At 44.5% G+C, this 25,277-nt stretch overlaps 1 protein-coding gene across 1 annotated transcript in view; it reads left to right on the top strand.

Annotated features, from left to right (window-relative positions):
• Positions 1 to 25,277, top strand: part of LOC120939984 (macrophage mannose receptor 1-like) — a 141,711-nt gene that overhangs the window by 60,114 nt on the left and 56,320 nt on the right. Inside the window, exons 11-15 of the mRNA XM_040352476.1 lie at positions 4,867 to 5,015; positions 6,509 to 6,708; positions 9,724 to 9,854; positions 11,441 to 11,528; positions 18,701 to 18,845. Of these exons, the coding sequence (XP_040208410.1) occupies positions 4,867 to 5,015; positions 6,509 to 6,708; positions 9,724 to 9,854; positions 11,441 to 11,528; positions 18,701 to 18,845 (713 nt within the window). The remainder of the gene's footprint in view (positions 1 to 4,866; positions 5,016 to 6,508; positions 6,709 to 9,723; positions 9,855 to 11,440; positions 11,529 to 18,700; positions 18,846 to 25,277) is intronic.

Consider the following 25,277-nt stretch of genomic DNA (forward strand, 5'->3'; position numbering starts at 1 on the left):
GCCGATTTGAATTCCGCCGCCAGAAATACACTACACCGCCGTAACTTACGGCGCAAAATATTTGACTTAAAGCCAGGTAAGATACGGCGGCGTAGCGTATCTCTGATACGCTGCGCCTATCCAATTATATGTGGATCTGGCCCATAACGTCTTAATTTTCATCACAGTATTTTATAATTTAGTAAAGAGGATTCTTTTTCTATTACATTGTTTAAATAGAGGTTCCTGACAAAGTACAAAAATCTTGATGCAATTAACAAATTTATGTGATACTTATAGACATTCAAAACCTGAAAACGGGTCGGTTCTGACCCTAACACAAGAGGAGGGTTAATGCATAGAATGCATTAAGTAAAATAAAATAAAAATTCTGCCACAACCACTTTAACACATTTCAGGTTCATTCAGGAAGTGCTGATACAGATCTTAATGAAAGTGCTGACTGTGGCTTTAAAGAGACCCTGTCACAAAAACTGAACTGCTCAGTAAGGGCTACCTGCAGAAGAAGAGTGTAAATACTTACATCTCCTGCTGCCCATGCCATCGAACATCACTCCCGCCAACCTCTACATCACTTCTGTGCCCTGTAGTGATGTGGAGGTCTACAGAATAAACCCAAGAGCACTGTGGGGAACCCAGGAGATTGACACTTTGGGGGTGGGGGCAATTCCTCTACACTGGAGGGGTGTTCAGCAGCTTGAGCAGGAGGAGAGGTATTTACTCTTCTTTATTGCAGGCAATTCTTTTTGAGCAGTTTAGACTTTGTAAAAGGATAACTATAAAGAAAGTATTGCAGGCTATCAGCAAGCTTCAAGCAGTGCTGCATTTCTTGGATGAGAGCCATTATCTTCTGCTTCATGGTACATCTCACATGTGGATATGGTGGTGGAGATCTGCAGTTGAACAGATGTCTTCCAGTAGACACTCTATAAACCTGACTTTATGTTTGGGAAGCATGTCCTGCTACAGGTCATACATTTCCGAATGCCATAAGATGAACCATTTTCCAGGACGTGTTCAAATTCTTGACCTTAGAGCCTCCGTTACATTCTGCAAACCTCAGCTAGTACAGATTTACAACAAAGTCTTATCAGTTATGTCAGAACTGCTGAATTGCATCTGCCTTGTCCAAGCTTCCTGGAGACAACTGCCCTAACGAAAGACAAGCCGATAAGAAGAATAACAGGTTATCAGGAAATTTCAGGGAAACCTTGGAGTCATTGACTCAGTAGGAAATGGATAGAAAGGAAGCATGAAGATAATAGATATCTGTACGGCTTCAGCCTTGAGTTTCATAAAGAGTAGATATAAAATTGTTGTAGAAATAGCTTAGGCCTCGTACACACGACTGAGAATCTCGTCGCAAAAGAAACGTCGTTTTCCTCGACGAGAATCTTGTCAAGCTTTCCTTTCATACACACTGCAAAGACAAAATCTCGTCATCCTCAAACGCGGTGACGTACAACACGTACGACGGCACTATTTAGAGAAAGTTCCATTCCACTAGCGTCACCCTTGGGGCTGCTTTTGCTAATCTCGTGTTACTGCGTTTTAGTAAAAGTTTGGTGAGAGACGATTCGCGCTTTTCAGTCTGTTACAGCATGACGAATGTGCTATCTCCATTACGAACGCTACTTTTACCGAAGGTGCGCTCCCATCTCATACTTTATTCTGAGCATGCCCGGGTTTCTAAGCATACACACAAACGTGTTTCTCGTCGTAAACCAGCCCAACGAGAAACACAACGAGGAAATTGAGACTCCAGACAAGAAAAAAGAGAGCATGTTCTCTTTTTTTCTCGTCAAGATCCACGGCAGTTATCTCGACGAAAAACATACACACGACCGTTTTCCTCTGCAAAAATGCTCTGCCAGCATTTTTCTTGATGGATTTTGCAGAGGAAAACGGTCGTGTGTACGAGGCTTAAGGGCCATATCACACTTTTTCTTTGGGGTAGGGTGAGGTAACTCACACGTTAACATGCACAGTACTACCATACTTATTAACACTTGCTATGTACAGTATGTTAGCACGTTGTTATACCATGCAATTTGAATGGTGCCCCAATGCACAAGGCAACACAGCTCTGGAACACATGTGTTGCAGCTAGAGATGTAACATTTCTGGAAATTTTGCAAGCCATGGGAAAAAACTGAGATTTTGGAAAAAAAAAATCAGTGTGGCGTAGTTTTACAAATTGAAAGTCATTTTGTTACACTGGAAAGGTGAAATGCAGTGTAAATAAAAGTATTATGCTTGAAATAAAAGTACAGCTTATTCAGTAAATTAACTAACCTTGCTTTTTAAAGATCATTTTAAGACCACCCAACGTTCCCTTATAATAATGTAAAATATTTCTGCCATTATGCATTTTCAGTTATTGACAATGCTGATCCAGAAGCATATATTGCTCTATTAAGATCTTGATGAATGTTCTCCTGTTTTTTAGGTGTCATTTCTGTTATAAATTAACACATTGTGTATTTTTTGGGAGGCCATGGTTTGTAACATTTCCTTTGCTTGAAGATGCTGCTGGTGAAGAAACACTTTGTGATGATCCAAAAGCAGCAGAAAAAAGTGTTTCTGGAATGAGAATTCTGGAGGAAAAAGTTACAGCAAAACCTTGGATTGCAAGCATAATTCGTAAGACTGGGATTACAGGCTTGTAATCCAAAGCACTTGTATATCAAAGCAAATTTCCCCATAAGAAATAATGGAAACTCAGATGATTTGTTCCACAACCATTTATTCATAGATTCTTTAGTTTATAGTCCATATAAAAAGATTAAATAGAAAACAAAAAATGCAGTGCTAGTGAAAATAGAATGTCTCCAATCTCAAGTATGGGAGATAAAATGTGCATATAAATATATCCAAAGGAGACAGTGGTGTGCTAATTGCGCATGTGTTGATCATACATTAAAATGACTATAAATGGTAAGACTTGGTGAACAAGTGATGAGTGATCAGAAAAAAGAAAAAAATTGCCATCAATGTCATAAGTTCACAAAATGGTCAAATGATGGGATCTCCTGAGTGAAGTAATGAAATATTTCAGTCTCTGTTAGACAGCTACACAGAATGCATAGCCCATGGAACTTTCACTGATGTGAATACAACGTCTATAAAGGGGGTAAGAAATGAATACTCTTACCATGAGTAGTGGACACACACCGTGTGTCATTCAGGCATAAACAAAATCTCCTTGGTTCCACCTCTGAGGAATGATCTTGTGGAGGGAACGCTGGATATCCCTGCGAACACGGTCTCAGTCAGACACCGCCACTTGCAGATGTAAAATACAGGCTATGGCAACCTTCATCTCAACAGGCCAGGCTGTGTGGTATTCAGATTTCAGATAAAAATCATGGAAAGGAACAAAAAAAGAAGCTCTCCTCACACATTCTTTCCTGTCTCCGAATACTCCACAAGGCGGAAGCTGTGGAGTAATCCGGCATTTTCGGAAATTTACAGAAAGAGAAATCTCACCGATAACGGCCCCCGAAAATGGGACGAGGCCCCGTCCCTGGTGCCGTCCAGTACGCGAGTGTCATTATAGAGGGTCCCTGTCCAGCCCCAGTGCAGTCCTCTCCTCCCCTCCCTCCTCAACGAGGCGACTGAAAGTGCTCTATGGAGGAAAGTGGTCAAACATTCCCATAGACACACTCCTAAACCTTGTGGAGAGTCTTGTCAGAAGAGTTTAAGCTGTTATAGCTGCGAAGGGTTGGCCAACTCAATATTGAACCCTATGGACTAAGACTGGGATGCCAATAAAGTTCATGTGCCTGTAAAGGCAGGCGTCCCAATACCTTTGACAAGATAGTTTTTTATTATTTATCATTGAAAAAGAACATAGGCGTCTCAATACTTTTGACAAGATAGTGTATATTATTTGTCATTGAAAAAGAACATATTCCTTCTTTGTTTTATTTTTTGTCTTTTGTTTTTTTTTCAAAACAAAAAACGGCTTTGAAAAAAAAGGAAAAAAACCTGTTTGATTTTTATTTATTTTTTCCAGGCCTTTCCATCTCTAGTTGCAGCGCACCACGTGTACAGTAATGCACTAGCGCAGTGTTTCTCAACCGGGGTTCCACAAAAAGTCCCCAGGGGTTTCCGCCGCAATCTACCTATCAATCAGACAGCTGACGGATAGATTGAGTCTCAGCCAGCATGCAGAGTAGCGCTGTAATAAGAGCTCTCTCATAGCACGATCCTTCCGGCCTGCCCCTCCTTTCCTCCCGTCCATCCCAGGTGATGTCATATTGGAGCGCCTGGGGTGGACAGGTGGAAAGGAGGGGCCGGCCGGAAGGATCGTTGTAACCAAAGGATCGGTAATCGTTTTTTTCTTCTCCTCGCACTGCCGCCTACCAGTGCCGCCTTATCGGTGCCCATCAATGCAGCCCATCGGTGCCCATCAGTGCAGCCCATCCGTGCCCATCAGTACAGCCTCATCAGCTTACATCAATGAAGGAGAAAAATTACCCGTTTGCTAAATTTTATAACAAAAATCTAGAAAAATATAATAAAAAATAAATAAATCGGTCTTTTATTTTTTTTTAAACAAAAAAGAAAAACCGCAGAGGTGATCAAATACCACCAAAACTGTATTTGTGGGAAAAAAATGATAACATTTTCATTTGGGTACAGTGTTGCATGACTGCGCAATTGTCATTCAAAGTGTGACAGCACTGAAAGATGAAAAATTGGTCTGGGCAGGAGGGGGGTTTAGGTGCCCAGTAAGCAAGTGGTTCATTTTTAGGCAGCCTGACTGCATCCCACTAATAAAACCTAAAGGTTCAATTGGGCTTTTTAGGAAAGGAATGTTGGTAATCATATGACGTGATTTGGTCTTTTTGGCATTTGCAGATTTGAACAGGCTTATCTAACAAGCCTGATTGGGCTTAGACCAGAGAAATATTTCTGGACGGGACTCACCGACATGGAAGAAAGGGAGACTTTTAAATGGACCAACAAGGAGAGGGTTATGTACACTCACTGGAATGCAGACATGCCTGGTAAGTCACTCGGCTCTGTTGTTATCTGGGTCAATAATAGTAACTTTATAACATGGATGATCAACATGAGGGTGGAGCCCAAATGAACTGCATCGGGGGCTGTTAAAGTAGAACCCAATCAAATTTTTTTTTTTAGATTTAACATATTAATGTAATTTCAAAAATTATTTTTGATTTGCCTTCATTAACCTCTTGACGTCTAAGGCCGCGTACAAACGATCAGTCAAAACCGATGAAAACGGACTGAAGGACCGTTTCATCGGTCCAAACCGATCGTGTGTGGGCCCCATCGGTCAGTTTCATAAAAAAAAAAAATTCTCTCCGTTGCACTTAAAAGCATTCAAAACATCAAGTTTGGTTGTTTTGGTTACTTTTTTTTTTTTTAAAGTCTGTTGCCCTTAAAGGGTGTAATAGTTTAGTTCCTGAAGCTACAGGAAGTGATGGAATCTGAAAATCCATTCAAAGATTCAAAAAGACTGAGAAGATTCTAAACCTCCTGTAGATGATGCTAAGATGTGGTGGAGAGTGCAATATCAATGACGGATGGACAACAATGATTTATGCTCACTTTGATCCTTACCTCTGGTAAGTGCATCCCTGAAAGGGGAAGGTTTTCCCCCCACGCGGTGAACATCTTTGGGTGAAAGAAGCACTGTGCACTTTTTGTTCATTAAACCTCATCCATTCTCGCCTGCATCACTACTAGTGCCTATATTTAACGCATCTAGCGGCCATCCAAAATATTGCAATCTAAGATAGGACGGCGCAAGCCGTCCTATCTTAGATATGTTTAAGCGTATCTCTGTTTGAGCATACGCTTAAACATAGGTCGGCGTAGATTCTGAGTTAGGTCGACTTATCTACTGATAAGTCGGCCTAACTCTACCTGAATCTACCTATGTGTGTCTAAAACCCCTCAGCACCAATCAGTTTCGTTTTACAAACCATCACTGTATTGGCTCTGTGTCTCTGTACATACAGCATGCAAAAACGAAACTAAAACTGTAGGTACATTATATGATTGATTTTTATCTATTTTTAATCATTTTTAAAAGGAATCAGTTAACTATTATGTCTCTATACCCTGTAAACAGTTATTTCAGCAAAAAAAAATTCTCCTTTACAACTCCTTTAAATCCACAAGAGCTTTTTTTTACCACTACTCTTCCTTTATATTGCCTTTAAAAATTTACAAATGCAGCAATTTGGAATTTGGAGGAAAGGTTTTGCACTGGGAAACACTTTTTGATAGATAAAAAGTGCATTTTATATATAACTATATAGATCAGACCAAAATAAGGGACAAATGAGGGGGAAAGAGGGACAGATGGACATTGCTCCAAATCAGGGACAGTCCCTCGAAATCAGAGACACTTGGGAGCTATGCATTATTAAAGAAAACATTCACTTTGTACTACATGGACAAAGCACATGATTGCTTTAAGGTGCCGAAATAAAAAGTTTTGACATTCGTTTTTAATAAAACTTTGAAGGAAGAAAACAAGGTTGTGTGGTGATGAGAACAGGAAACAAAGGTGGATTGTGGGATGTCATCAAATGTGACGAGAAGGCTAAGTTTGTCTGTAAGAAGTGGGCAGAAGGAGTGACACCACCGCCAATCCCGACAACAACAGCAGAGCCAAAGTGCCCAGAGGGATGGAAGACAAGCACCCTTTTAAGCTCTTGTTACAAAGTAAGTAGGGCGGGTACTTTCAATTTTACATTAGTGGGATGCATTTTTTTTGTGAATGCTAAAAGCCAATCAGATGATACATTTCATTCTCCAACCTGTGTTACTTCCAACCTGAGGCTTTTAGGAAATATAGGTTGGGTGTCTGTTACAGTTGTGCTCAAAAATTTGCATATACTTGGAGAATTGGTAATATACAGTATCTATCATTTTTAACCACTTCCAGACCACCCACAATACAATTACTGTGGGTAGGTGGCAGTGCTCGGGATCGGTAACCATGTGACTGCTATGCGATCATATGATCACAATGTCAACAAAGATGTTATAATCAATATGATTCAAAACAGCTTTGCTTCCTTTACTAGTGAGCTATGATTGGCCCACAGCTAACACATGGTACCTGGCCCAATCACAGCACCCTGCACCATATGACAGAATAGTACAATGTCACTATGGTAACATTAGAACTACTCTGATGAAAGTATTTAAAAAAAATTGTAAAAAAGTAAAAAATATGTTAAATTTACATATATTAAAAATATTGAATAAAACATATTAAAACATATATTTTTATTTTATTTTACATGCTGTCACCAGTCAGTGTCCCTGATCACCGCCACAACTTCAACTTCCAATAACCTGACATGTCTCTTTCTAAATACCTCAGACTGTCTGCTTTCCAAAAAGGAGAGATTGGGGGATATTTGTAATGTCCTGACATTTTAAGGGCCTAAAGAAATTAGATTGGCCATTAGTACATTAGGACTGATCAATTTTCAGATATACTGTATATACCATAGTTTGTAGACGCTATGGCCCAGATTCTGAAAGGACTTACGACGGCGCAGCGCCATGTACGCCGTCGTAAGTCCTAATCCGACCCGTCGTATCTATGCGTCTGATTCTTAGAATCAGTTCCGCATAGATATCCATTAGATCCGACAGGCGTAAGTCTCTTACGCCGTCGGATCTTAACTGCATTTTTTTTTGACCGCTAGGTTGCGCTTCCGTCGAATTCTGCGTCGAGTATGCAAATTAGCTAGATACACGAATTCCCGAACGTACGCGTGGCCGACGCAGTAAAGTTACGACGTTTACGTTAGGCTTTTCCCGGCGTATAGTTGCCCCTGCTATATGAGGCGCAGCCAATGTTAAGTATGGCCGTCGTTCCCCCCTCGAAATTTGAAAAAGTTATGTCGTTTGCGTAAGTCGTCCGTGAATGGGGCTGGACGTCATTTACGTTCACGTCTAAACCAATGACGTCCTTGCGGCGTACTTTGGAGCAATGCACATTGGGAAATTCCACGGACGGCGAATGCGCCGTTAAGCGAAAACGTCAATCACGTCGGGTCACAGTAGTTTTACATAAAACACGCCCCCCTGATCCAAATTTGAATTAGGCGGGCTTACGCCGGCCGATTTACGCTACGCCGCCGCAACTTACGGAGCAAGTGCTTTGAGAATACAGCACTTGCCCGTGTAAGTTGCGGAGGCGTAATGTAAAGCAGATACGTTACGCCGCCGCATAGATACGCCGCTGGACGAGAATCTGGGTCTATAACTTTCTTACAGACTAAATAATATACACTTTTGGGGATTTTTGTTTACCAAAGACATTCAGCAGAATACATTTTGGCTTTAATTGATTTTTTTTTTTTTTTTTTTATTGGATATGTTTTATAACAGAAAATAGCATTTTCTTTTTCAAAAGAAAGATGTATTTGTGTGAAAAAAATGATGTCAATTTCCTTTGTATACAGCGGTGCATGACTGCGCAATTGTCAGTTAAAGGGGTTGTAAACGTTTGTTTTTTATTTTCTAAATAGGTTCCTTTAAAGTGGTTGTAAAGCCTTTTTTTAAAACTTTTACCTACAGGTAAGCCTATAATAAGGCTTACCTGTAGGTATAGAGAATATCTCCTAAACCTGTACGGTTTAGGAGATATTCTCCTCGCAATGCGCCGCTGATTGCAGCGGTGCATGCGCAGGGGGGATCCTCGGCTAAAGGACCGGCAGCCGCCGGACCTTGCCGAATTTAAGTCTCCCGCACGCATGCGTAGGAGTGACGACATCGCCGCTCCAGCCAATCACAGCGCTGGAGCGGCGATACCCGGAAGACACGCCAAGTCAAGATGACATCTCGCTCGGCGTGGACCAGGTAAGTTCTCTTCTCCTCGTTCCGAGGTAAGTATTTCATAATGAGCTAGTATGCGGTGCATATTAGGAGACTTACCTGAACCACCTCTTAGCCAATCAGGTGCTCGGGTCTGTTACCTGTCACTTGATTGGCTGAAACGTCAGGCGCTGTAATTGGAAGCCTGATAGAGAGGACGGAAGAAGATATCGAGGACGTGCAGGACACCGCCGCTGACCCGTTGCGAGACAGGTAAGTGCCTGGCGAGGCACACTGGCAGCATGTGATGGGACACAGTAGCAGCAATTGATGGGCACACTGGCAGCATTTGATTGGGCACAGTAGCGGCAATTGATGGGCACAGTGTCAGCAATTGATGGGCACAGTGTCAGCAATTGATGGGCACACTGGCAGCAATTGATGGGCACAGTAGTGGCAATTGATGGGTACACTGGCAGCAATTGATGGGCACACTGGCAGCAATTGATGGGTACAGTAGCTGCGTTTTGATGGCACAGTGGCGTAAATTTATGGGTACAGTGGCTGCGTTTGATGGCACAGTAGCAGCATTTGATGGCACAGTGGCTGCGTTTGATGGGCACAGTGGCTACGTTTGATGGCACAGTGACTGCGTTTGATGGCACAGTGACTGCGTTTGATGGCACAGTGGCTGCGTTTGATGGGCACAGTGGCTGCCTTTGATGGGCACAGTGGCTGCGCTTGATGGGCACAGTGGTAGCAATTGATGGGCACAGTAGCTGCGCTTGATGGGCACAGTGGCTTGATGGTTTTTTTTTTTCAGTTTGTTTGCGTCCCCCCCTCCCCCCAAAATTTTGAGCACCAGCCGCCACTGACAGTATTTATCTGTTTTTCTCATCGCAGTATTATAAAACCACAACGGACGACGAGAAGAAGACATGGATGGAATCCCGGGACTTTTGTCGGGCAATAGGAGGAGATTTACTCAGCTTGAACAGTAAAGATGAAGAACAGGCGGTGTCCTCAATGTTGTCGTAAGTAGTAATATGCTTTGTGTAGTCATTTTTTTATATGATTTTGTCACTTGATAGATTTGATACATGGAAATCTTTTAGGGCTCATTCACACAAGCTTTCGTTTCTGAACAGCAATCTGCATTTGGATCACTCTTCAAAGAGCATTTGACAGGCAGTAAGGAGGCATTGTATCGCTTCCTCACTGTACTTGTAGGTACTCGCCTCTTCTGGGTTTGCAGCACGCGTGCTGTCGGTTACCAGCTCCCGCTGTGATTGGACACAGTGGGAGCCAATTAGCAGGTCGCTGGTACCCGCCGATCATTCCCGACAGAGGCAGAACAGCGATCTGTGACAAGGGAAGACAGAGAACCTGTGTTTCTGCCAAGAAAGAACACATATCTCTGTCTTCCCACAGCTAAAGCACCCCCCCCCCTCACAGTAAGCACTCCCTAGAGACACATTTAACCCTTTGATCACACTTGATGTTAAAGTGGAGTTCCACCCAAAAAAAACCACAAAAATCCTGCAAAAAAATGAAAAAATAAAAATTGAAAAAAAAATAAACAAAATGTACTTACCAGAAAGGGTGGTTGCTATGCGGAAGTTCCTAATCTGCCTCTTCCCATACCACAGCAGGTCTTCTTCCTCGTCCGATCCCACGGTATCTTCTGGGGAATGGAGCGTGCTTCCTTCTGGGAACTGTGTGTATCCCAGAAAGCAGCGGCCCATTCACAAAAGCGCCACGTGACTCGCGCATGCACAGTAGGAAACGTGCAGTGCAGCCGCAAGGCTCCACTGCCTGTTTCCCTCAGTAAGGATGGAGGCTCCGGGAGCTGCCAGGATTGAGTGATCGGCCTTGGGGGGGCCGACATCGCGGGCGCCTAGGACAGGTAAGTGTCATTATTTAAAGTCAGCAGCTACAAACACTGTAGCTGCTGACTTTAAAAAAAAATCGCGGGTGGAACCCCGCTTTAACCCCTTCCCAGCCAGTGTCATTAGTACAGTGACAGTTCATATTTTTTAGCACTGATCCCTGTATTGGTATCACTGGTCCCCAAAAAGTATCTGATTTGTCCGCCGCAATGTCGCAGTCCCACTATAAGTTGCCTATTTGCCGCCAATAATAGTAAAAAAAAAAAAAAATGACATAAAAATATCCCATAGTTTGTGGACGCGATAACTTTTGCGCAAACCAATCAACACACGCTTATTGGGATTTTTTTTATCAAAATTATGTACAGTAGCAGAATACATATTGATCTGAATTTATGAAGAAATTCAATTTTTTACATATTTTTTTATTGGATTTGTTTTTATAGCAGAAAGTAAAAAAAATATATATTTTTTGTTTCAAATTTTTTTGGGGGATTATAGCGCAAAAAATAAAAAGCGCAGGGGTGATAAAATACCACCAAAAGAAAGCTCTATTTGTGGGGGAAAAAAGTACATCCATTTTATTTGGGTACAGCATCGCACGACCTCGACCAGTTAAAGTAACGCAGTGCCTTATAGCAAAAAAAAAAATGGCCTGGTCATGAAGGGGGGTAAATCTTCTGGAGAAGAAGTGGCTAAATAGACCAATAACATTTGTAATTGACTTTCAGGACTGCCAGTATCTACCGCAACATCTTCTGGATGGGTCTAATGAGCAGCGATCCCATTGAAGGCTATCAGTGGTCGGATGGTTCAGCTGTAAGTAATGCTGTGAATGTTTCTTAGATCTCATGTTTGACTTTATCATTTCACACATATGCAGAAAGCTAATTATTGAAAGAAAATAAAAATTATAGTTTAAAAAAGCAATTCAAAGACCATGATCTGTCATTCACGGCAAAGTGATCGTCTTTTTCAATAGACATAACCCTTTATATATTTGTTTATTTATTGCAGGTTCTATTATAGCGCTGTCAATGTACACAGTGCCTAAAGTATTGGGACGCCTGCCTTTACACACACATGAACTTTAATGGCATCCCGGTCTTAGGCTCCATTCGCACCAATGTGTTTTTTCCTGCTTTTTGCAGAAATGCAGGACATGTTTTTAACCACTTAAGGACCGGACCAATATGCTGCTAAATGACCCAAGGGGTTTTTACAATTCGGCACTGCGTCGCTTTAACAGACAATTGCGCGGTCGTGCGACGTGGCTCCCAAACAAAATTGGCGTCCTTTTTTCCCCACAAATAGAGCTTTCTTTTGGTGGTATTTGATCACCTCTGCGGTTTTTATTTTTTGCGCTATAAACAAAAATAGAGCGCCAATTTTGAAAAAAATTCAATATTTTTTACTTTTTGCTATAATAAATATCCCCCAAAAACATATATAAAAATTTGTTTTCCTCAGTTTAGGCCGATACGTATTCTTCTACCTATTTTTGGTAAAAAAAATCGCAATAAGCGTTTATCGATTGGTTTGCGCAAAATTTATAGCGTTTACAAAATAGGGGATAGTTTTATTTTTTTATTTTTTTTTACTACTAATGGCGGCGATCAGCGATTTTTTTAGTGACTGCGACATTATGGCGGACACTTCGGACAATTTTGACACATTTTTGGGACCATTGTCATTTTCACAGCAAAAAATGCATTTAAGTTTATTGTGAAAATGACAGTTGCAGTTTGGTAATTAACCACAGGGGGCGCTGTAGGAGTTATGTTTCACCTAGTGTGTGTTTACAACTGTAGGGGGGTGTGACTGTAGGTCTGACATCATCGATCGAGTCTACCTATAAAAGGGATCACTCAATCGATGCAGCCGCCACAGTGAAGCACGGGGAAGCCGTGTTTACATACGGCTCTCCCCGTTCTTCAGCTCCGGGGAGCGATCGCGAGGGGGCAGCTATAAACGAATAGCCGCGCCCTCGTCCCGGATCGCTTGGTCCCGATCGGACCCCTGACCCACGTCTAGGCAGGGACGTACAGGTACGTCCAGGGGCGGACTGACCATTCGGTCATTCGGGCAGTGACCGAGGGCCCCATGCCACTAGGGGGCCCCATCAGGGTTGCCAGCCTTAGAAAAATCAGGGACAGATTGTAAAAATCTGCGTATTTTTACATCTGTGCCTGAAATGTATGACACCGACATGATTTTAAAGTTAGATTTCGGAGGTAATAGCTGCTCCACCCCTCCACTACCTCCTCAGCCAATGGGAACATGGTGTATACGCCCCCCTTCCCCCGCGCGGCTTCTTTGAATACAGAGCAGGAGATTGCCGACAGCTGGAGGAGAGGGAGGCAGGGACGCAGCATGGAGTGTGGAATGGACTTCAGGCTGATGCAAGGCAAGTTAAATGTCGTTTTATCAGTGCTTTCTCTGGTGAGGGGGAGGGGGGGTTATGTTTACTCTAGCAGAGCTGTCTCTGAGGCTGTTAGATCGTTTTTCTGTGTGTGAGAAGTGCACTTCTCCTGGAGGAAGCATGTTCTGAACTTCTCCCCTAATCTCTGCTACATCTCAGTCCCTACAGATTACCTGCCCACCAAAACACAGGCTAAGCCTCCTCTCATGTATTACCACTGAATGTGTCTGTATACTGCTGGGGAACTACAAGTCCCAGCATGCCAGGAGATGGGGGCAGCAGCAGTGTGTTCAATTAGGCTGATTTCTAGATGAAAAGTGTGTATACTGTGTGTGTGTATGTATATGCTTACTGTGTCTGTATACTGTGTGTCTGTATACTGTGTGTGTCTGTATACTGTGTATGTGTGTGTCGGTCTGTATACTCTGTGTGCGTGTCCATGTTTGTATATTGTGTCTGTATACTGCGTGTGCCCGTATCTGTATACTGTGTGTCCGTATACTGTGTGTGTGTCCGTGTTTGTATATTGTGTCTGTATATTGTCTGTATACTGGGTTTGTATACTGTGTCTGTATCTTGTGTGTTTCCGTGTCTGTATACTGTGTGTCCGTGTTTGTATATTGTGTCTGTATACTGTGTGTGTGTGTCCGTGTCTGTATACTGTGTCTGTCCGTGTTTGTATATTGTGTCTGTATACTGTGTGTCCCCGTGTTTGTATATTGTGTCTGTATACTGTGTGTGTGTGTGTCCGTGTTCGTATATTGTGTCTGTATACTGGGTTTGTATACTGTGTGTTTGTCTGTGTATATACTGTGTCTGCATACTGTGTCCGTGTTTGTATATTGTGTCTGTATACTGTGTGTGTGTCTGTGTTTGTATATTGTGTCTGTATACTGGGTTTGTATACTGTGTGTTTGTCTGTGTGTATACTGTCTGCATACTGTGTCCGTGTCTGTATATTGTATCTGTATACTGTCTCTATATACTGTGTGTGTGTCCGTGTTTGTATATTGTGTCTGTATACTGTGTGTCTGTATATTGTGTCTGTATACTGTGTGTGTGTCCGTATACTATCTCTGTATACGTGTGTATCTGTGTCTGTATACTGTTTGTGTCCATGTTTGTATACTGTGTGTATGTTCGTGTTTGTATATTGTGTCTGTATACTGTGTGTGTCTGTATACTATCTCTGTATACTGTGTGTCCGTATTTGTATATTGTGTGTGTGTGTGTGTGTGTGTGTGTGTGTGTGTCCATGTCTGTATACTGTGTGTGTCCCATGTCTGTATACTGTGTGTGTGTGTGTGTGTCTGTCCATGTCTGTATACTGTGTGTGTCCATGTCTGTATACTGTGTGTGTCCATGTCTGTATACTGTGTGTGTCCATGTCTGTATATTGTGTCTGTATACTGTATGTTCCATGTGTGCCCCCTGCCACTCAACAGAAGTCGATCTAACAATCCCATGCCCATGAAAAATGCACTTGTTGCCATTTGGAGCCATCTGATTGGTGAACTGCTGAGCTCGGCCTCGGATCCGGCAACAGGTCTGGGTGCACACCTGGGCAGTGACATCATGGCACCCATCAAGCATGGCCTTTAATCACATGCCTCAATGCCCAATCTGTGGCCAACCACAGCAGTTCACTATTCAGCTGGCTCCATGACTCACTTGTGCAGTTTAGAGGTGGCAACAAGTGGATTTTTAAAGCTGCCTGCCACACCAAGCACTAATGTGCAAAGGTGTGTGTAAAGGGACACGGATAAAAGGTGACACACTAGGGGGGGGGGGGGCTCTGCCATAGGGTGCCACTGTTGGGGCTCTGTGGTAAGGGGAGATTCTGATGTAAGGGGGGACTGACCCTGCGGCCTGTGATGTAGAGGGAGAATGTTGGGACTTTGATGTAAGGGAGGACTCTGATGTGAACGTGGCGCTCATCCTGACTGCTATACTCTATATGTTGTTTTGTTTGTTACTCCTGACCCACATTCTCTGTACATTACACTGTACATAGACCTGACCAAGGTGTTGTCTCAACAGTTGCTGGTTTTAATTAAAGGGGTTGTAAAATCTTGTTTTATTTATTTTTAAATAACAAGCATGTTATACTTACCTCATCTGTGCAGTTGGTTTTGCACAGAGCAGCCAGGATCCTCCTCTTCTCGGGTCACTCTTCGCTGCTCCTGGCCCCTCCCTCCTATCGAGTGCCCCCACAGCATGCAGCTTGCTGGGGGGCCCCATAATCTCCTATTGCCCGGGGGCCCCATGAGTTGTCAGTCCGCCCCTGGGTACGTCAATGTGCCTGTCCGTGCCATTCTGCCGACGTATATGTACATGCGGCGGTCCGGAAGTGGTTAACATGGCTTCCTATGGCACACATCAATGCATTTTTGTGCCTCTGCGTTTATGGAAAGGTTCAGGGACTTTTTTTTAAACACAAAGCACTGCTTTTATTTGCTTAAAGCGGAGTTCAACTTCCAAACAATTTTTTTTTTTTTAAAGTCAGCAGCTACAAATACGGCAGCTGCTGACTTTTAATATAAGGACACTTACCTGTCCAGGTCGGCCGCGATGTCGGCACCCAAAGCCGATTTGGCCCTCAGCTCTTGGGTGGAGACGAAGGAAAGGGAGTAACCGCTCCAGGTGGGTGTGCTGAGAAGATCAGCAACAGCTCAGGAAATCAAGGGTGCTGGCAATGCACGAAGCAATAGATATGAGGAAAGACGGGATGGACAGCCACACTCCAGAAAAACCATAAGGTTGTCTTTATTGTAAAAAAGGATAAAAATGCACTACAAAACAAGCAAAACTCAGGGAAAACAGCCTGGCTGTTTTCCCTGAGTTCTGCTTGTTTTGTAGTGCATTTGTATCCTTTTTTACAATAAAGACAACCTTATGGTTTTTCTGGAGTGCGGCTGTCCATCCCATCTTTCCTCTTGGGTGGAGACGCCGCCATCTTCGCCGCCATCTATAGAATGCATTAAGGTGAAAAAACGTTTACAACCCCTTTAAGGCTGGCCATACATTATACAATTTCCTTTGGATTTATAACTATGCAGTGCAAGGGCCAGGGGCGGATTCAGAGTCTAGTCTCGGGAGGGGCACTGCCATAAAATAAGGTGTTGTTTACAGCAATGCGCATATGCGCTGCAAATTTGCGGCAATCCCAGAAGGCAGCGTGCCCAGCCTTCACTGAAATCTAGGAAGTGTTGTCTTGCAACACAAAAATAAGCCAGAAGATAAACATAAAAATACATATTTTTACCATTTGTATAGGAGAGAGGGACAAAATAAGAAAATCAATATCCTGCATTAAAATTAGATTAAGATCGAACAAGATGAAAATGTCAATACTAAAATGGCTGCTTTTTCTTTCTTCATACATAATGGCATACCTGTATTCTGCAATTTTGCGCAATCATTCATTTTTGTACTCACTTTAATTCATATACTTTGGTGCTCTGGTGGGGGGGAGGGGCTTCCAAGGAGCAATAGATATGATCAGGATCCGGGATTGCAGGCAGCAACTCCATCACATGAAACACAGCCACTGCTTCATGCCTTCATCCTGTCTTCATTCTGCGCTGGAGACCTGGAAAAGATCATGGATGGTGGAGGTGGGTGGAGCCAACACTCTCAGACAAGGCGCAGAGGAGATAGAAGGCTCTAAATGCTCCCACCTTAGCTCTCTTTCTCCTCAGCAGTGGCTCAGACGTGACTGACGTCACTGGTTGCTAGACGCCAGGTGGCACAGGAGCTAGCAACCAGTGCAGAGGGCATTAGAGAGGCCAGGTCAGCAGCATGGCGCTACCCACCTCCTCCCTCCATCTTCTCCAGGCTCCAGTGTGGCATGAAGACAACAGGGTCTGTTTTTTGGGCCTGCTGCTGATGTTAGATTGAGAGACTCTGTAATTAAGTAATATTTTCGGGGGGGGGGGGCAATTTCCCAGTTGCCCCCCCTGGATCCGCCCCTGGCAAGGGCCTGCCTGATTGAATACAAATTGAATATGTTTAGGTGTGACCTCATATTATATGGTTTTGGTAAATCTAAAGAAAAATGGTACAAGAAAATTGTATAATGTATGGCCAGCCTAACTTCGGTTTCTTCAATTAAGCTTTGACAAAAAAACAGGAAGCTGATTTGTTTATCTGCAGAGCTGCACCTGATTTCGCACTTTCCAGTTTTATTAACTTAACTCCACACTGTATTGTTTTGATTGGCCAAAGCCAAAGTTGCAAAATATTAAGATCGCATGCAAGTCGCACTAATGTGGCAAGTAAGTCGTAATGCAACGTTGCACGACTTTGGGGTAGCAGCAGTGTGAACCAAGCCTTACAGTAGCTGTAAACCCTGAAGATTATTATAACTTCATGTATTCTATGCAAGGTAAAAATTATTTAGTATGCAGATTCCACCGCAGCCTTCCCCCTAATACTTAATTGAGCCTGATCCAGCGATGTGCACAAGAGCGGTTGCTGTCCTGGCTCTCTTCCTCCTCACTGGCTCAGAGGCCAGTGAGGAGGGAGCAGGGGTGGGGCTGACCCACGTTCTGTGTGTCTTATGGACACACAGGCCCGGATTCAGATAGAATGCTCTATCTATCTGCGGACGTAACGTATCTTAGATATGTTACGCCGCTGTAACTTTGGGCGCAAGTTCCATATGCAGAACTTGCGCCCTTAGTTACGGCGTCGTAACGTATGTGTGGCGGCGTAAGCCCGCCTAATTCAAATGGGGATGTTGTGGGCGTGTTTTATTTAAATTTAAGATGACCCCGCGTTTTTGACGTTTTTTAAATATCCCAGTGTGCATTGCTCCAAAGTACGCCGCAAGGACGTATCGGATTGGACGTGAACGTAAATGACGTCCAGCCCTATTCGCGAACGACTTACGCAAATGACGTAACATTTTCAAAACTCGGCGCGGGAACGACGTCCATACTTAACATTAGCTACGCCTCATATAGCAGGGGTAACTATACGCTGAAAAAAGCCTAACGTAAACGACGTAAAAAAATGCGCCGGTGGGACATACGTTTCAGAATCGGCGTAAATACCTAATTAGCATATTCCTTGCATAACTATACGGAAGCGCCACCTAGCGGCCAGTGTAAATATGCAGCCTAAGATACGACGGTGTAAGACACTTACGCCAGTCGGATCTTAGGGAAATCTATGCGTAACTGATTCTCTGAATCAGGCGCATAGATACGACGGGCCGCACTCAGAGATACGACGGCGTATCAGGAGATACGCCGTCGTATCTCCTATCTGAATCCGGACCACATAGTGGGGCTTGGGAGTGAGCAAGCACGAGTGCCCCTATAACAAAGGGCTTGCTATGGGGGCACACAACAGCGGGGAAGGAGCCCAGTGCATCCTAAGGAGAGGGGGATCGGGGATGCTCTGTGCAAAACCATTACACAGAGCAAGTACGGTAAGTATAGCATGTTTGTTCTTTAAAAGAAAAAAGCCTTGAGATTTAATTAGGCAAACAAAAACCTGTCAACACTGGCGGCCATATATTAGCAAGATCATTATTAGAATCTCTGCTTTTTGTTCTTTTTAGGTAATTTATGAAAACTGGGGTTATGGAGAACCCAACAACTTCCAGGGCCTGGAACTGTGCGGAGAGCTAACCTCTGATTACAGGATGTCCTGGAACGACAGGCACTGCGAACACCCAGCAGACTGGATCTGTGAGCTAAGAAAGGGTAATTACTATCATTTTTTTAATTGTCGAATGGCAATTTTACATTGCGAGACCTCACCGCAAATGTGAGCGAAGCGATCGGCTTGCAGTTTTGGTGCGGCCCAATCAGTGAGTTTCAGGGGTGCTCGCAAAGCATGTGTCAGGCTGTAATGTTAGAATTTCTGGTGAGTGGCTGGGGGTGCTAAAACCATGTGTACGAGAGCCCTTAGTCAAGTTCTAATACTCTTTTTATTTTTTCTTAGTAGTGTCTTCAAAATCAAAGTGCATATGGACATTAATGATCTGCCAACTGGATTGTGCATGCTCCAGTGGTTTAATTCTCCAATGTTCGTAAAATGGAGAATTAAATATCAAATGCCGCAATTTTCCTTTCCTGCGAGCTCCGTGTCAGCCTACCACTGGGTATGCATACCTCCCAACATTTTGAGATGGGAATGAGGGACAACTACTTGCAAACATATGTAGGCTTAAGACACGCCCCCTTAACCACTTCCATACCGCGTCTATTCTGGCACTTCTCTCCTTCATGTAAAAATCATAATTTTTTTGCTAGAAAATTACTCAGAACCCCCAAATATTATATATATATCTTTTTAAGCAGACACCCTAGGGCAGGGGTGGCCAACCAGTAGCCCTCTGAAAAACATGTATTTTGCTGTGCTGGGTGTAGAAAGCAGAAATCATTTGTGAACTATTGAATAAAATGAACTGCTGTTTGAAAAGGGAAAATCCCAAGGTCAGAATTTTCCATTAAAGAACGCCTATTTGCAATGGCGGGACTGGAAGAACCGCTCGTTCTGTCACTGTGGGGGAGTCTGTTCGGGCCTGCCCATTCTGTCACTGTGGGGGGGCCTGCCCGTTCTGTCACTGTGGGGGGGCCTGCCCATTCTGTCACTGTGGGGGGGGCCTGCCCGTTCTGTCACTGTGGGGGGGCCTGCCCGTTCTGTCACTGTGGGGGGGCCTGCCCGTTCTGTCACTGTGGGGGGGCCTGCCCGTTCTGTCACTGTGGGGGGGCCTGCCCGTTCTGTCACTGTGGGGGGGCCTGCCCGTTCTGTCACTGTGGGGGGGCCTGCCCGTTCTGTCACTGTGGGGGGGCCTGCCCGTTCTGTCACTGTGGGGGGGCCTGCCCATTCTGTCACTGTAGGGGGTTTGCCCGATCTGCCACTGTCTATTTGTATGTTGAAAATAATTTATTTCATGTTAGCAAATTATTTGATGGGCAAAAGGCAACAAATGGCCAGATAATGGATCAGTTGCTACTTTTATGTACCATATTTATTCGAGTATAACGCGCACCCCTAATTTTCGATTAAAAATCGGTATTAAATTATGTTTCACACCAAGCATTGTAATTGACAAAAAAACTTTGAATTACCGGTAACAATATTTATTTAAAATGCTTCAAAGTCAGATTCATCATCAGATACACTAGCTGCTAGCTGCTCGATTTCCGTGAATTTCAGCATGATCAACAACTTTGAGCTTGAATGAAGCATCATATGCAGAACGTTTTCTCTTGATACCCTGAGTTGCCATCTAACGGGTACCAGTATATCAATTAAAATATGAAGAACACTGAATTACGGTACGCAAAACACTGAATTGTACAAAAGCAATGCTTACCGTAACGTGTGGGCGAGGCGAGGAAATGAAGCGGCGACCATACAGCGGATAATAAGAATTCTCACCCCCAGTTCGTGCCGCCCACTGTACGCGACGTGGGGACGTTATTTTTTTCTTCGCCCTCGCGTACAGTAAGCGGCTGCAGCCCGGAAAAGGCTCAGTGCGAACTCACAATTCGCCTGCGCCCTCAATGGACCGGCCGCCACTGCCACCCCACCCCAGCCCTCGTTTATAACGAGTAAACTTTGATTTATTTTTTTGGTAGAAAATTTTGCGCGTTATACTCGAATAAATACGGTACATGTCTTTTTGTCACTGTCTTGGATTCAGAAGAACATCCTCTTCCAGTGTTGGTTGAGCTCCATCCCAGTCGAAATGGACAGCTAGTGAAGTTAGAACAACGCCCCTCACCTATATTCTTTTTTTGGTGAACGGATAAGAAGTGTGAGATTTCTAGTCCATTGCTGACATCTAGTGGTCGAAGTCTAGATCACTGTTTAAAAGAAAATTGTTTTTCCAATAAAAGAAGGGAATCTCATATTTTCTAAATTTAAGTACAGTGGAACCTTGGATTGCGAGTAACGCGGTTAACTACTTCAGCCCCGGAACATTTAGCTGGCCAAAGACCAGGCCACTTTTTGTGATTCGGCACTGTGTCGCTTTAACTGACAATTGCGCGGTCGTGCGACGTGGCTCCCAAACCAAATTGACGTCCTTTTTCCCCACAAATAGAGCTTTCTTTTGGTGGTATTTGATCACCTCTGCAGTTTTATAAACAAAAATAGAGCGACAATTTTGAAAAAAATCTATATTTTTTACTCTGCTATAATAAATATCCCCCCTATATATATATATATATATATATATATATATATATATATATATATATATATATATATATATATATATATATATATATATATATATATATATAACATTTTTCCTCAGTTTAGGCCGATACGTACTCTTTTACATATATGGTTTGCGCAAAAGTTATAGCATCTACAAAATAGGGGGTAGTTTTGTGGCATTTTTATTAATATAATTTTTTTTACTAGTAATGGCGGCGATCAGCGATTTTTATCGTGACTGCGACTTTATGGCGGCCACATCGGACACTTTTGACCAATTTTTGGGACCATTGTCATTTTTACAGCGATCGGTGCTATAAAAATGCACTGATTACTGTGAAAATGAGACGGGCAGTGAAGGGGTTAACCACTTAGCGGCGCTGAAGGGGTTACGTCAGTACTAGGGAGTGATTCTTACTGTTCGGGGCCTGGCTACGAGTGACATGTCACTGATGACTGTTCCCGAAAACGGGGAACAGTCATCAGTGACAATGTCCCTAGGCAGAATAGGGGAATGCCTTGTTTACAAAGGCATCCTCTTGTTCTGCCTTTGCTGACCGCAATTGCGGGCCGCCCGGCAACATCGAGTTCCCGAGACCGCACTCACGAGGTGCGCATGCCCCCGGCGGTGCGTGCGCCTGCTGGGCGGCAAATTTAAAGGGACGTACAGGTAGGCCAATGTGCCTGCCCGTGCCATTCTGCCGACATACATCGGCGTGTGGCGGTCGGCAAGTGGTTAACAAGTGTTTCGCAATACGAGCACTGTATTTTGAAAAATTCTAACTCGGTTTGCGAGTGTTGTCTCGAAAAGCCTTGAGCCAATGCGGTGTGCAGTACCGCGTTTGGCCTGAGGTGGGGGGGTGCCGGAGCCGAGCAGAGCTGAACGGTGCCGTTCAAAACCAATCAGTGCCACTCGGAAATACTCAGTTCCCGAGCCTGTCTGAGGTTTGCCAAGGTCAGCTGAGCTATCCTCTGGCCTTTCCGGCTGTTTCTGAGGCTCTTTAGCGCCCCCCACCTCTGGCCACATGCGGAACAAATTATTTTCGTTCCCATTGACTTCAATGGGGAAACTCGCTTTGATATGCGAGTACTTTGGATTACAAGCATTATGCTGGATTAGAACATCAGTCAGATTTTTATTGCTGTGTGTGCCCCATTAGGGAGATTCACACTTTCTACTTGTCCTCCTGACCATCATCACTGAAAGGGAAAGAAATTCCCACATTTTGTGTGGTCACCAGAACAGTAATAGAGGGGAAACCTTTCAATGGGGATGTTAGTGACCAGGGTGGCTACCAGGGGTTTTCCTTCACTTTGGAGGGATTTCATTGCACTTCCTGCTGTGGTTATAAAACGGGAACGCCTCTTCAATGGAACACACATGACAAAAGAAAAACTGACAGGGGTTAAACCCACCATTACTATTTGCCTTCCGTTTTTCAATAAAGTAAACCAGTTATAATGTAACAATGGCTAAAAACTTTACAAAGGTCTGCAGCGGATCGCTTTTCAGAAGGTGTTTGACGTGCTCTGTATTCCAGGAGCAGCTGCAGCTTCTCCTTCGTGATAATAAAGCTTCATTCACACATGTGGCCAGTCAGTAAAACCAGGTGGTTGAGCCACAGTTTTACTGCCCCGACCACTTGCCTAAACAGTGACATGCAGCTGCTCATGGCTGTACACATACTGTGACCGCAGTCCTGTGCTTTGTGGCTGCAGGAAAAATTATACAGCATGTCACTTTCAACGAGTGTTGCTTCCGCCAAATGTGGCTAATGCAGATCTACGGGGAAGACACCTTATATCAGAGTATTCAGATTACTCCTTACATTAGAGTCCCCATCAGAGTCCTTATCAGAGTGACATTTCACTTCAGCTGTTCACATCAAAATGTCCCCTTACATCAACTGTCTGCATCAGAGTGCCACTTTACACCAATCATCCCCACAAGAGTGTCCCCTTACATTGTGGTCCCCATCAGAGCACCCCCTTACATCATGGTCCCCACCAGAGCACCCCCCTACATCATGGTCCCCACAAGAGCACCCCCTTACATCATGGTCCCCACAAGAGCACCCCCTTACATCATGGTCCCCACCAGAGCACCCCCCTACATCATGGTCCCCACCAGAGCGCCCCCTTACATCATGGTCCCCACCAGAGCACCCCCTTACATCATGGTCCCCACCAGAGCACCCCCTTACATCATGGTCCCCACCAGAGCGCCCCCTTACATCATGGTCCCCACCAGAGCACCCCCTTACATCATGGTCCCCACCAGAGCATCCCCTTACATCATTGTCCCCATCAAAATGCCCCCTTACATCATGGTCCCCATCAGAGCGCCCCCTTACATCATGGTCCCCAGCAGAGCACCCCCTTACATCATGGTCCCCACCAGAGCACCCCCTTACATCATGGTCCCCATCAAAATGCCCCCTTACATCATGGTCCCCATCAGAGCGCCCCCTTACATCATGGTCCCCACCAGAGCACCCCCTTACATCATGGTCCCCATCAAAATGCCCCCTTACATCATAGTCCCCACCAGAGCACCCCCTTACATCATGGTCCCCACCAGAGCGCCCCCTTACATCATGGTCCCCACCAGAGCACCCCCTTACATCATGGTCCCCACCAGAGCACCCCCTTACATCATGGTCCCCACCAGAGCACCCCCTTACATCATGGTCCCCACCAGAGCACCCCCTTACATCATGGTCCCCATCAAAATGCCCCCTTACATCATGGTCCCCATCAGAGCGTCCCCTTATATCATGGTCCCCATCAAAGAGCCCCCTTATATCATGGTCCCCATCAAAATGCTCCTTTACATCATGGTCCCCATTAGAGCGCCCCCTTATATCATGGTCCCTATCAGAGCAACCCCTTATATCATGGTCCCCATCAAAGCGCCCCATTACATCATTGTCCCCATCAGATAACCCCTTACATCATGGTCCTCATCAAAATGCTCCCCCATAACATCATGGTGCGCCCATCAGAGTGCCGCTTTACATCATAATAATACTGCATATTCCCATCGCACACGTTCCTGGTAAAAGCTCTCACAATTTGGGTGCTACAGCAACAATCAGCTGGATACTGGTTCAAGTCACAAAGTAGATATTTGCCAGCACACCTAGGATCAGCACAAAGTGTTGTCCAAACGGGTAGTTTTATTGCATGATCACAACATAAGTAAGGTACAACGTTTCGGAGTCACGCAGGATCCCTTCGTCAGGCATGTGACAAAGGGGTCCTGCGTGACTCCGAAACGTTGCACCTTACTTGTGTTGTGATTATGAAATAAAACTACCAGTTTGGACCCCTCTTACAACATGGTGCGCCCATCAGAGTGCCCCCTTACATCACGTTCCCCATCAGAGTGCCCCCTTACATCATGGTCCTCATCAGGGCACCCCTTACATCATGGTCCTCATTAGGGCACCCCAAAACATCATGGTGCGCCCCCCTTACATCATAGTGCGCCCATCAGAGTGCCCCCTTAAATCATGGTGAGCCCATCAGAGTGCCCCCTTACATCATGGTCCCCATCAGAGCGCCCCCTTACATCATGGTCCCCATCAGAGCACCCCCTTACATCATGGTCCCCATCAGAGTGCCCCCTTACATCATGGTCCCCATCAGAGCACTCCTTACATCATGGTCTCCATCAGAGCGCCCCCTTGCATCATGGTCCCCATCAGAGCGCCCCCTTACATCACAGTCCCCATCAGAGCACTCCTTACATCATAGTCCTCATCAGGGCACCCCATAACATCATGGTGCGCCCATGAGAGTGCCCCCTTACATCATGGTGCACCCATCAGAGTGCCCCCTTACATCATGGTGCACCCATCAGAGTGCCCCCTTACATCATGGTCCCCATCGGAGAGCCCCCTTACATCATGGTCCCCATCAGAGCGCCCCCTTACATCATGGTCCCCATCAGAGTA

The sequence above is a fragment of the Rana temporaria genome, chromosome 5 (assembly GCF_905171775.1).
Source record: "Rana temporaria chromosome 5, aRanTem1.1, whole genome shotgun sequence".
In the NCBI taxonomy this organism is placed as follows: domain Eukaryota; kingdom Metazoa; phylum Chordata; class Amphibia; order Anura; family Ranidae; genus Rana; species Rana temporaria.